We start from the raw sequence: 13000 nt of genomic DNA on the forward strand, positions 1-13000 counted from the left end.
AAAAAAATAAGTTAAACATGGAGAAATCAGGCAAATATAAAACAAGATCAGGAAAATAAGTTTGAACCAGAAGTGAGCTGAGAATAGGAAACATAATTCATTAGAAAATTAATTGTCAGTAAATTGAAACAGATCAGTGTTATATGAGTATGGTTTTTCAGGAAAGAAGTGGCAGTACGACTGAGTATGGTGGTCGTGGCAGTGAGGGGATATTCACTCTTTCCTATGGGGCGAATATCTGATCTTTATAAATTAGTTCTGATGTAATGGGTCCATAGATTTCCTTTAAGAAACCACTGAGCTAAAACAATAGTCCTGATGTTCTTCCTCCTTTAAAAAAAAAACTCCAAAACTATCTAGTAGAATTCTTAGTAGTGGTTTTACTCACATGGCCCATAGGTTTCTTTCCACTGAAAATGTTTAATTATCAAACCCAAAGAGTCAGAGAAATAGACTTGTACAAATCATTTATTTATGAAAGTTCTTTAGGCATTATTCCTTTTGCTTTGAGATCTATTAATATAATTGACACTAGATCTATAGGTCAAGAAAATTTTACAAAGCATTGGAAAATTATTACATATTATTCTTTGGAGTCTCTACCACTAGGCTGTAAGGGCTGAAGAAACATTACATCAAATGTTGGCCAGACATAGACAAATGGAGAAAAGAACAAAGCCATTGCATTCATCTAGGAAGATTGGTGTGATTTTCTGAGCTTCTATTTTCTTCTTTGGATGGGATCTAAAAGGTTCTCTCCTCAACCCCCCATAGAGAGGGAATCTGAAAACAAATTATTTCTCCACTGGGGGAGGGGAAATTAAAAACCTCTGTTACCCTATATTGTTCTTGGTTAGTTTCTGTAGTAAATGATGGAATATTGTGCTTCAATGTCATCTAATAAATCATACCTCCATATAAATTATAAGAAAATAATGCCAGTGATAAGAGCAAGCATTTATTAAGCATTTGCTATGTGCAGGGCACTGTGTTAAGAATTTTACCTGCTTTATCTCACTTAATTTTGACATTCATCCAGTGAAATAGGTGCTTTTGTTGTATCCATTTCACTGAGGCAAAGAGAAGTTAAGCAATTTGCCCAAGGTCATAAGGCCAGTAAGGAACAGAAAAGAGAACCAGAACTAAACTTTTGGTCTATCTTTAGATGATTTATAAATTTTTTAACCTCTGTGTGATATTCTGTCCTGTCTCTCATTCTTGAGTGGTAGATGAAATTTCTAGGGGGATAGGCTTGCCACTGAATAAAAGGAAGGAAAGTGCCATACTATCTGAAGCCTATGAAAAGATGAATTTACTGGACTCATTTTGATGGGGAAGAATTTTTCTTTCCTACAGTCAAGAAGTGAACCATGAGAAAGCTAGAATATTTGGCCGTACCTGTGTAAGCAAGTCGTTTTAAACCTTTTGAGTTGTTGAATTTGTTCATTCCTGACTAGTTTCTATACATACAGAGGGGCATGCATACACCAGTCAAAAATAATGAGGAGATTTTTATGAACTTTTATTCTAATTACTGCAGAATTCTGTCTTCATTGATACCATTTATGTAAAATGATTTTCAGGGTAGGATAATGTCCTCTGAAGGGTGAATCATGTACCACTAGTATATGGATTAAACTTAAAATTTAAAATATATATATTCAAGATTTTATCTCCATAGTATTTGAAAATAATCAGCACATTAAGCCTCAGTTGTTACAAAGATTATTGCCTAGATAAAACCAGGTTGATTTTAAAAGGGAAGGAGTGAATTTAATGTCAATACTCTAAAAGGTTAAGTATTACAGGTAGCACACAAATAAAGGAACAATTATGAAATCAAAGTATAAAGGCCTGAAGTTTGGCAAACACTGGAGGAACATAGTTCCTTTCAAACACAAGCTAACTCTCTTGACAGGCATTAAGCTTCTCTTCTGTAGACCATGGATAAATAACTTGGAGAAAAACAGAAGAGGAGAAGTCAGTCAAGAATGGACTGTGTTGCCTTTTTATTTCTACCTTGATTGCGTTAGGCGATGAAATTCTCGGTCTACATAGGTATGACTTTCAAAAATATGTATTTTTTTTTCATTTCTCTCATGAATAGCATTTGTTTTACTTGCAGGTAACAATGTATACCCAGTATGTGGTGTTTCCTTAGCTTTTACTTCCTTTAGCATTTCATATTCCAAGTCCTTTGTCAAACGTAAACTGTCGTAACACAGCTTTCTTTTCCCTCAACCCTTGTAGATTGTTTTTTCCTACAGTCAATGTTGCAGAGCTGGGAAGCAGATAAGACAGTCTTGGCCAAGTCAGACAAGATGTTTTAAATAAAAAGATACCATGAGCAGAATTAAATAATGGCAAAGGGTCAAAATGATTCCCCTCTTCATAGTAGCTGTCTTACTAATGAGAATTTTCAAGTATGAAGTGTGCTGTAGAAAATGTACCACTTACTCAAGTTTTCGTTCAGATTCAAAATTACATTAAAATTGGAATTACCATGGTTTACTAATAACAGATTTGGAATAATATTATGTTTGCCTGTTTGTCTCTATATTTTCTTGTTGTTTCTTTGGATCTCACATCAAATCTTTTCAGTAGTAAATTTAAGAAAACATATACTTTTCTTAACTTCCATATTTTGTTTTATTTCTTGCATTGCCTCTTGGTGACTTTGTTTTAATTGGTAACTGCATTTTTACAAATGAGCCTAACACTCCTCTTCACATTAAAAACGCAACAAATGAAGCATGAGAAAGAATTTATATAACATGTTTTTCCCTCCTCCTTTTTAGATGGTAAGGTTGAAGTTACAAAAGAAGGTGTGAAGTTGTGTACCATGGGTCCAGGAAAAGTGTTTGGGGAGTTGGCTATTCTTTACAACTGTACCCGGACAGCGACCGTCAAGAGTAAGACTATTTTCATATTTTTAAAATATTTTCAATATATTTTCCCTAGGCCTTTGAGATGTTGATTAAAATGCTCATTCAATCTTTATAATTTTATTTCTTTGTATTTTAATTTTTGCCCTGCAGTATAGCTGATGTATTTGTTTTCCTACTAAAGGTGATTGTTAACAGTTTTGTATAAATTACGTTTTCTTGCTGACTTCTGAAAATTATCCTTTAATCAATAAATTCTCATAATTAGGATTTTTTAAATGATATAATTTTATACATTTGAATCAAATAAGAGCAAGTCCTTTTCTCTCTTTATAGTCTCAGGATCATATTTAAGAAATTTTTACATGTCTGTCTATTTTGGGTTATATTCCTCACATAAATTCCACTTGTTTACTCAGTGGTTTAGAAAAATTAAGAGAAGAAATGTCCTTCATCTCATTCAAACATCATTGAGTAAGATATCTCCTGAATTCTAAAACTGCATCTGAGTATATTTTTGCCTTCAGCTGCTCATCAAGCTGTATATTATAGCATTTTTCTTTTCTACTGATTGAGCTTATTTTAAATCAGGGCAATAAAGCAGCTTGTTTCCCTAATTTTACATGTATGTGTATATATGATTTCTCTAGCAACTTTTATTGCTTGGCAGAAGCAGCTGCAATAGTTAGAAGGAAAAAGATTTTTTTAAAAAAAAATCTGCTTCCTGAGTAAGTATATAATGACTGTATAACAAACAGAGCTAAATTCAAAAGTCAACAGTGTAAGGTTCATTGCATCTTTAGGCAAACGTGTGTATTTCATGTTTGACGAGTCTTTCTGACACATTTTCCTGTGGTTGATTTCAGTCATAGATTACTTTGATTAGGTTTTGTCATTTTAAAAAAAAATGCTATTGGCAAAATGACAAGTACATTGTGAATTTCAATTAGTTTTATCTGGATCTCATTGACTACTTTTTGTATTAGATTTTTCCTTCAGAAGTACAGCATATAATTGAAAATACAATAATGAAATTGGATTTAAAAAAACGTAAGAATGCATGGCCAACTGGAGTCCCAGAAATTATCTTACACGTCTTATTAGTTAATCACCTTTTTATTCATTGGATTCACTGTAACACCAATTGCAAATGGACCCCTTTTAGGATGAGTCTTCCTTGGCATTTGATTCTTGATCTCTGAAAGCATAGGACTCTTTTGACTGATAGATGCTGCCATATTTTTACTTCAAGTGATCATTCAATTACATAGCTCAAAGAATGAGGCTCAGTGAACCATAATAGAAACTGCCACAACTTTAACTTACTTAAAAAGAACCTTAACTATAGAAAGAATAGTCATGGCTCCATTAAGTGAAACAATTTTTACAATCATGCTTCATTTTCATGAGAAATATGTTCCTTTTAAGATAAAAAAGACCAGAATAGCATATTTTGATGATATCTCAGAATTATATTTTTTTGTTTTAAAGTATTTAAAATTTTTAAATATTTCAGGCTTGTACACTGCCTGATAAATTTAATCTAATTGAAACTACAAAATTTCCAAAAGCCAACAGTTGGTAATAACATGGTAATTAATCTTATGAAACAAGGAATTTTTATTAAAGGAATATTTTAAATAGTTTATTTACATGAATTTTACAGCAAAGATTTTTAATAAAATGATTTGTTTGCTTCATAAACATCAGTTTTCTTATTAGAGTTCTATGTAATGATGTTCGTCTGCACTAACATCTATTGTATTCTGATTTGGCAAATTTAAATAGACACTATGAATCTAATTCAACAAGAAGAAACTAGATGTTGAATGCAAATTATAAGCCTAACTCTTTTGGGGTCAGAAATCCATCTTCAAAGAAAATGAGTAATGGGACATGTTCTTCTTTAACACAGACTCAGAGAAAGCTCAAGAATGCATCTGTGCATGTGTGTGTGTTTGTTTCTTCACAGTGCCTACTTAAGATATAAAGGTTGTGTTGACAAAAGAGCCTAGAGTTGGTGATGTGCAAATATATATCTGCATTTATAGGTACAGAGGTTTTGTGCATGAATCAGAAACAATATCTGTGAGCAACTGTTTCTTCCAAATGTTTCATAAGCACTATGAAATATGAATAATGATTGTTTATTGTTTCAGGACTTTTTTGTCCTGCCACCTCTGCTATCTAGGGAGATTGTACTTGTGACTGTAGGCCTCAAGCACCATTTTTTTTCTATATATTTAAATTAAACCTTCAGGCTGGATATGTTATGATTCTAACTAGATCACATTGTGGATGCTACTTTTACAAAATGACTACGTAGTATAACTCCCAATGCTGTCTTATTCTTTACATGTGATAAAAACATGTCTTCAGATTTATTTGGTTTATAAGGTTCATTTATTTCTTAGTATTCAAGATTATATCAACTTGTCCATATATTCCTGTCATCGTGTCATTTGGAGTATCAAATGACAACAGTATTGACCATTTGAAGTATCATTCAAAATAGATTCATCCACTTGGGCGTAATAGTCTAATTCTGAGGGGAATATTTTTCTACACAATAGCTGACCTATCCATGCTTCTTCTTTCTTACATACCTTGGCTTTTGACCTCCTTAACCCTAACATCACCCACTTTCCTTCGTGATTGAAAATGTTGATGATCCTTTCTCTTTTCTGTTTTCCTTGATCAGCCTGAAAGTTATCTGGCATCTTAACGCATTTTTATTTTCACAGTGGTAACTAAATCCTAGGTAGTGTTCAATAGTTTTTCAGTGTACATTACTTGTTTCCTGTTTAGGAGAGCAGTTTTTGCAGTTGTATCAGGCTGTGAATAAATACATTTCAGTGACTTCATCAGCTAATGAATGTGATCAGAACACCTGTGGTTTTTTTCAAGCTTAGGTTATCAAGAAGTAGTTTTCTTATTAAAGCTCCAGATTGACATATGCTATAAAATATGATTATGAGCTTGTTCATAGTGATCCAACAGAAAGAAGCACCATGGTAGTTTGAGGCAAGCTCTTTGGTTTTCATCCGGGAAAAAATAAATTGACATTCTTCTGAAAATAAAAAACATTTATTTTCAGTGGTTACCACGATAGCGCTAGGAGGAAGATCTGATAGCACCAGGAATAACATTTTTAAAAAATCAAAACCACAGTGATATAGAAAGAAAAAAATCCTGGTATGATTCAGAACTGTATTCATAGTCTGCTCCTGTCTTATAAAATAACTATTGATTTTTCCCTGAGGAATGAAGAAATAAAAATATATTAAATTAACATTATATTGGAAACAAAAATTTAACAACAGTCTTGAGTTTGTTCTTGGCTTAAATAGCCTCAAATTTTCTTTATTAACTGTGATCTGAAAATGGCCACTTTGTATCTTTCCAATCACAAACATTCCCAATGGCATGGGGATGGGGAAAGAATCGCTTGTTATAGTTGGTTTTCACAGCACCAATTAATGTTTTCAGTAGTTTGATTTTTTAAATATTTTGTCTAAATATTTTGACATTGTATAGTGAAAGGAATTTTACCATCCATTTTCAACCCCACAGGGGCAAGAATGTCTCACATGTTGTTTGAATACCCCTTACTTACTCAGTCCCCACACCTGGAAGCAGATCATTATCATGTTTTCCTAAAGTGTCACTCCTGGGTGTGATTTCACTTTTACTACCCTCACAGCTATAGCAATATCAATTTGCACTTACCCTGGGCCTTGCTTCTGTGCCCAAAGTTCTTCAAAATAACAAAAATGGAGAAGCTGAAGTTACTGGAAACCTAAAAGGAAAAGGCATTTCATTTACAATGAGAGAAATTCAGTGACACATGTTGAACTCGGAGTATTTTTACCTGTAAACATTAAATTGAAGCCCTACTTCTCTTTGAGTTTCAGCTCACAGTGCCTCCAGACCTTTGGTCATGTATTATTCAAATGGTCTCTTTCAACTATACTCCAATGAAACCCAATAAAAAGCACTTTTCAGGGAAACATCTTGATGCCTGGTCAATATAATCACCATGGAAAGTTATCTACAAAGAATGTCTATGGTGGGTGTGGTAGATACTTTATGACATTACTTGGGCAAAATATCTGACTAATTATTTCTCCTTAAATTGTTAATAACAAGTATTTAATTTTTTTCTTTATTAAAATACTTCATTGTTAATTCCAAAGGGCCTAAAAAGCCTACAAGAAATCTGACAAATTGATGACTTTAATAATATTGGGTAAAAAACTATTTTTCTGCCTTGGTTTGAATATTTTTAAGTTTACATACTTAAACTTTCCTAGGATATTAGTAAAGGGGAAGTTGACTAATTAAGATGTTTTACTAGGTGTCGTAGACATTTTAAGAACAAAGTTTAACGGTCTGGAGTTTTCTGTTTATTTTTGTTTTTAAAATAAATTTGAGTCAATGTAGTGAAATGGCTTTACATTCCCTTGCAGCTGTTTTAAGCATTACGTTATTCCAACTGTATCAGAAAAATCTGCTGACTGTCAAAAACCTAAATGATGAACAAGAATTAAGTAATAGGAGACTCGACTGAATTTTTTGCTGTAAATACTTTTACATGCTATAAAAATAATGCCTATACCTCATACATATGCTCTTTATCTCATTCATCCACACTATGCTTTTTATTGGTAAAGGAACAAAAGACATGAATGCCAATTTTTACTGTGAATGAAAAGGAGTCGTTGATGAAGTTCTTACAATAGCTGCAAACCTGGGAAATTTCTTAAGATGCCTAACCAAGAAGAAAGCAATCAGATCCTTTTTTAGTAAATATCACTGTAGAGCACCATGAAATACTAGATTTATGATAAAAACACATCCGCATGTGAAAATGAAGCAACACTGTCTGTCAGCACAAACAATTACTAGAATACCATTATTACTGGGTTTTCATGAGCACAAGTACCCAGGTACTGTCATGCTTGCTGTGCTATAGCAAAAGAGCAGAAGAGATAACTGGGCTAATGAGACAGTCTCTGTTCTGCCTTTGAGAGGTAAGTTAAAGAGAGGCATGTTTGCTTTCTCCTAGTTTAATACATGCTTTTTACCAAGAATCCAGAAAGAAGGGGAGAAGACACAAATTAAGTTTGGGCCAGTGATGAGTAGAAACCTGAGCCTGGTTGTGGAAGGGATAGTTAAGTGACTTTCCACGAATTTTATCATCATGGACAATGAAGCAAACAGTATATTTTGGCAGCATCTTGGGGAAGTTGGTACACTTGTGTAGTGAGTTAATAAGACAATATTCTTCTTAGTAAAATTTTCATTGCATTTGTCTATTAAAGAATACTGTGAAATTAGTAACATAAATCCAATTATGTAATCCCTGAGAAATAAATTAATACAGGAATCAATTCACTAGGTATCAATGATGCTACATAACAGACTAACATGAACAAATGTACATACAAAAGCCATGTTTTAATCTCATTTTTTTTGTTAAGTAGATTAAAAATGAATTTCAGAGAAGAGGCAAACTATTATTGAACTATATTTTTTTCTACAGGTTGAGAAGATTTTTTTCCCTAGGCTTGAGGGAAACTGTTACAATCAAAGTGTATTTATAATTTATGTATAACTACTTTCCCAAAAATTCATGTCCAATTTCTATATTGACCAGGCCTGGTAGATAGTCATATATTAGCGGTGCTTCTGAGGCAAAAGCTACCTCCCATAGTCAAAGAAAGGCAATAAACTTAATTCCTTCTGAAGGCTTGATAAATTATTCTCCTTCTCCTTCATTTAATTACTAAATCATTGAATAATTTGAATATTCTCTATGTCTAAAGAAGAGTCAGACTTTAGCTGATGGGGTGTTATGTTTTAAAGATCACAAGTAATTTACGAGGAAATCTAAACAATAGGCAAGAAACACTGTTTTTTTTTTTTTTTTTTTTTTTTTTTTTTTTTTTTTTTTTTTTTTTTTTTAGCAATCTTTGTTATTTAATCCTGCAGAAGCAGTGGTTTTCCCACAAAAACCTGCACCATAAGAGGCTCCCACACATGTAAAGCTTGAGTCAGTTTTTGGTATAATGAATCTTCATTCATTCATTTAGCAATTTGCTTAGAGTCATTTTTAGTATTTATTCAACTGATTTGAAGAATAAAAAGCAAACTAGTAACATAGGCCAATACTGTATTTTCTGTAATTATTTTTCTTAAAGGAAAGCTTCCTGCCTATAGGTTAGGGTCAGGATGAATTCCTAATGAATGTTTCCACAGTAACAATAAGTAATAAAAGCAGATGACATTTGAAGATTATGAAGAACACATGAGGCTCAGAGCTTGAGGGATGGGTGGTGGTGTTACCCCCGTTTTATTGCTAAAGCAAGTAAGACCTAAAGCAGTTAAGCAACTTGGCCCATGTTCATAACTAGTGAGAAGGAGGACCATAAGTCTGACACTACTTTGCTATATTGCTACTATCACAAGCTTTTAAATTTTGTCTGCGATATTTCATTTTGCTTTTAAGCACCGGTGTATCTATAAGACTACTTCTATTGGTCTGAGGACTCCGCTTTCACAAAAACTTATACAGCATGTTATGGTTTCAAAAATTTTTAAATATTAGCACATGGACCCATGTTAAGTACATCTGTTATAAAAGGATGACTTCTGTAACGTAATGATGAGAAGGTCATAAGTTTAACACCTTAGAGACATATAATGGATAATCAGAACCTATTGCAGGATCTAGTTTTTGTAATGCATTGAAACCCTTATGGATGTTTCATGAGATGAAACTTCATGGTTCAGTGTTTGAGCCATTACTAAGTAGCTACATTTTTTTACATAAAATATGTTAGTTAATAAATTTCTTCAAAGGAGGAATTAGGAAAATTTAAACAGCAGCTAAAGACAATGAATGAAGACTGGGAAAAAATTATTATTTTTTGTTATATAACAAAATAAAAGCATAAGGTGAGTCATGACAAGTGTGTTTGCCTTCATTTTCCCCTTCAATTTCCTCTGACTACTGAGGAAATGTAACCTTAGCACTTTGTTGGTGAATCTGAAAAGCCTGTTCTGCTTATGAGATGTTCTTTGTTGACTAAATTTCTAAGTCATCATGATAATAATGCTTTATAATTTACAAACTGTCATCCCATGCATTATGTAATGTAATCTTCAAAATACCTCAATCTAGTAGATGAAAGAGGTTGTCCCTGATTTTCCAGATGAGAAAATGCAGGCCAAGATCATGAAATACATTAGTGTAGTTCATTAACAGAGTCTCTGATGCAAATTTAGGTAGCAGTAATGTAAAGCCCTTGCTATAAGCACCTCTCCTTTACTCCTCCTGCTCCCCACCCCTATGTGTGGACTCCTGAATAAGGCTCTTAATATGCCTACTCCCATACCTAATATATGAACTCTTCATAAGGGAACTTCAAATGTTTACCCCAATGTTTCTCAAAGTGTGGTCCCTGGAACAGCAGCAGCAGCATCACCTAGGCCCTCATTAGAAATGCAAAATCTATGGTCCCTGCTCTACTGAATGGACATTTTGGTGGTGGGTCACAGCTATCTGTGTGTAACAAGGCCTTGTGGGTAATGCCCCTATAGTTTGAGGACTGAACTACACCCTATAGGTGCCCAATTTGTGTTAACCTACACATATGCATACTATCATGCTCATCAAATTGTCTATATTGAGGAATTTAAAAGAACATTACAGACACTATAATAAGTAGGCAGTGTTATTATTGGCATGATTGCAGCTTTTTTCTTGTTTTGTTGCTGTTGAGCAGAGATATTTAAGGAAAGTTGCATTTTTCTTTTAAGGAGTAAAACACTGCCTTAGTAAAGAGTACCAGCTTTGTACATATTATTAACATATTCTTTTGAAGAATAGTGAGAAGTAAAATTAAAAGAAGAACAGATTGAGAGGGAGGGAAAAATTAAAAAATCATGGACTGTCGAGCCATGTTGTTAACAAAAATCACTTTTAGATTTATTAAACCCGATGGCTAGGATGTTGGTAGAAAAACAGAACAAAGAAAAAGTTTCATTTGATTTTTTGTTGTTCCTTTACCTGGTCATGAGTGTAGTTTGGATTAAGCGAAAACAAATGTGAATGGACATTTTTAAGAAAACAACTGAGTTGATAATGTCTTCATACGTTACAATGACAAAATACATTTCTCACTAATGTATTAAGTTCAACCTTTTGTACTCATAGTGGAAAGATCTTTGGTATTTTCCATAGGTGGCCATTGACTTAATTCATAGTGTAATCCAGGTAGTCTTAGGTGGGTTACATAACTCGTTGCTTTCAATAGTTAGAAGATGAAAAGACATCCACATATCACAGTCATTGAGAAAGAAATGGGAAGTTCCTTGGAATTGAGACCTGTAGAGATCTGAGGCCTGCAGTGTTGAAGGATACAGGAAAGGAGGTGAGCCAGTCGATATTTGCAGGAGTCCTGAAGAATTGAGTTTTCACTGTGAAGGTGACAATAGATCCTAGAGAATAAATATTGACTTCTCAGAAGGCAGGTAAAAAAAGATTCAAGAAGCGATCTGGGATAGCTGAACATTTTCCTTTAAAGCTAAGTATTCTTTACTACTTGTTTTCTCTAAAGAAGAAACAGTCTGCCTCATTGATAAATACTCATGTTATACCCTCATAATTCCTTCCACTTCTAGAAGAGCAACACTTTATTGACCTGAAAGTATGGTTGTCTATAACCTTCTGAGTGGGATCAAACAGCATTGTTTAAATTATCATCCTAAGTGGATTATTTGTTGTTGTTGTTGTTGTTGCTTTATTTCTAAAGTAAAATTTCATAGAGTACTTCTGTTTATGAAGCTTATAAGAACAGACTTTGCTGATTACAGAATAGGGGAACAGCCTCCAGGAGCTCCATCCAGTTGCCCTAAATTCCCTTGCGATTCATTCGCTCTCATTCCTCCGCCGGATTAAGTTCTTCTCCGGAATTTTTGAGTTCAGGTCAGGTAAAATAGTTTGAAGACCACTTTTCTAGTTGAATCCAGTGTTACTCTGAGTACCTAAGTAATGATAATTCTTTATCAACTGTATACTATGTACATGCCACTTGGCTATGTGTAGAACCTTTACAATAGTCCTGCACTTTAGGGATCGATACTGCAATTGCATAGGTGAGGCAACTGAGTTTTAAGGAGCTTAAGAAACTTAAGGTCACACACCTGGATTTCTAAACTATATCTCTCTCCATGACAGTCACCAGCAAAACATTGAATTACATCATCTCAAATGTTGTTTTTGGCAGTTAATATATGAAAATTGAATTTTAGATCTGCACTGTCAATTTATCAAGAATTTCTAAGACTCATACCAAATTCATGTGAGGTACTGCCGAACTCTCTGGGGAGCATCACTGAGCAAGGGGTCATAGCCCTACAATTAAGATATTTATATTCCAGTTGGAGAGAAAGGAAAGACAAAGATTACAAGGAATTCTTGGCAAACTAGATCTAGAGAAATAGAGGAATTTGGAAGGAGAGAAAAATTATTCTGGACTAGCATGGACAGATTTAGTGGAGGAGATAGAAACTGACCTGTGCCAAAATTAAAGAGAAGAATAGTTCCGAGCATGTGTGTCCAGAAGCATATTGCTTGGGTTCTCATCCTTTGCCATTTACTAGCTGTGTGTCCCTGGGAAAACAATTTAATGTTCCTGGGCCTCAGTTCTCTTACCTTCAAAATTGTAAGGACCCACCTTATGACTGTGGCAAGGATTAAAGAAGGGAATGCCTGTGATGTGCTTAGTGCAGAAACGAACATAATGCAGTCAGTAAACACTTACTGTTCTGTAAAAGTTGTTATCCTCACAGTTGATGCTATAAAAGCAAGAAATAATCCGGAAGGGAGTTGGAACTTTCATCATTTGCAGAACCTGAGGAACTAAGAGCACAATTTGAAACCCATAGATACAGAAGTATAAGAAAGAAGGGCCACGATCCAGAGACTAGAGGCCCTGGCAGGATCCCAGACCCTAATTTTTTCATCACAGCCCTTACTTGGGGAAATTGGTTCATATGCATGCTTTGAATTAACTTGTAAAAGAGGCACTGATGTCAAAACCAAACTA

The 13000-nt window shown here is 33.9% G+C and overlaps 1 protein-coding gene across 2 annotated transcripts in view; it reads left to right on the forward strand.

The window, feature by feature from the left end:
* Nucleotides 1–13000, forward strand: part of PRKG1 (protein kinase cGMP-dependent 1) — a 1320572-nt gene that overhangs the window by 478132 nt on the left and 829440 nt on the right. For both annotated transcript variants that reach the window (XM_003255150.4, XM_003255149.3), the window contains exon 3: nucleotides 2799–2912. In XM_003255150.4, the coding sequence (XP_003255198.1) occupies nucleotides 2799–2912 (114 nt within the window). The remainder of the gene's footprint in view (nucleotides 1–2798; nucleotides 2913–13000) is intronic.

The sequence above is a fragment of the Nomascus leucogenys genome, chromosome 3, assembly GCF_006542625.1.
Source record: "Nomascus leucogenys isolate Asia chromosome 3, Asia_NLE_v1, whole genome shotgun sequence".
Classification (NCBI taxonomy): Eukaryota; Metazoa; Chordata; class Mammalia; order Primates; family Hylobatidae; genus Nomascus; species Nomascus leucogenys.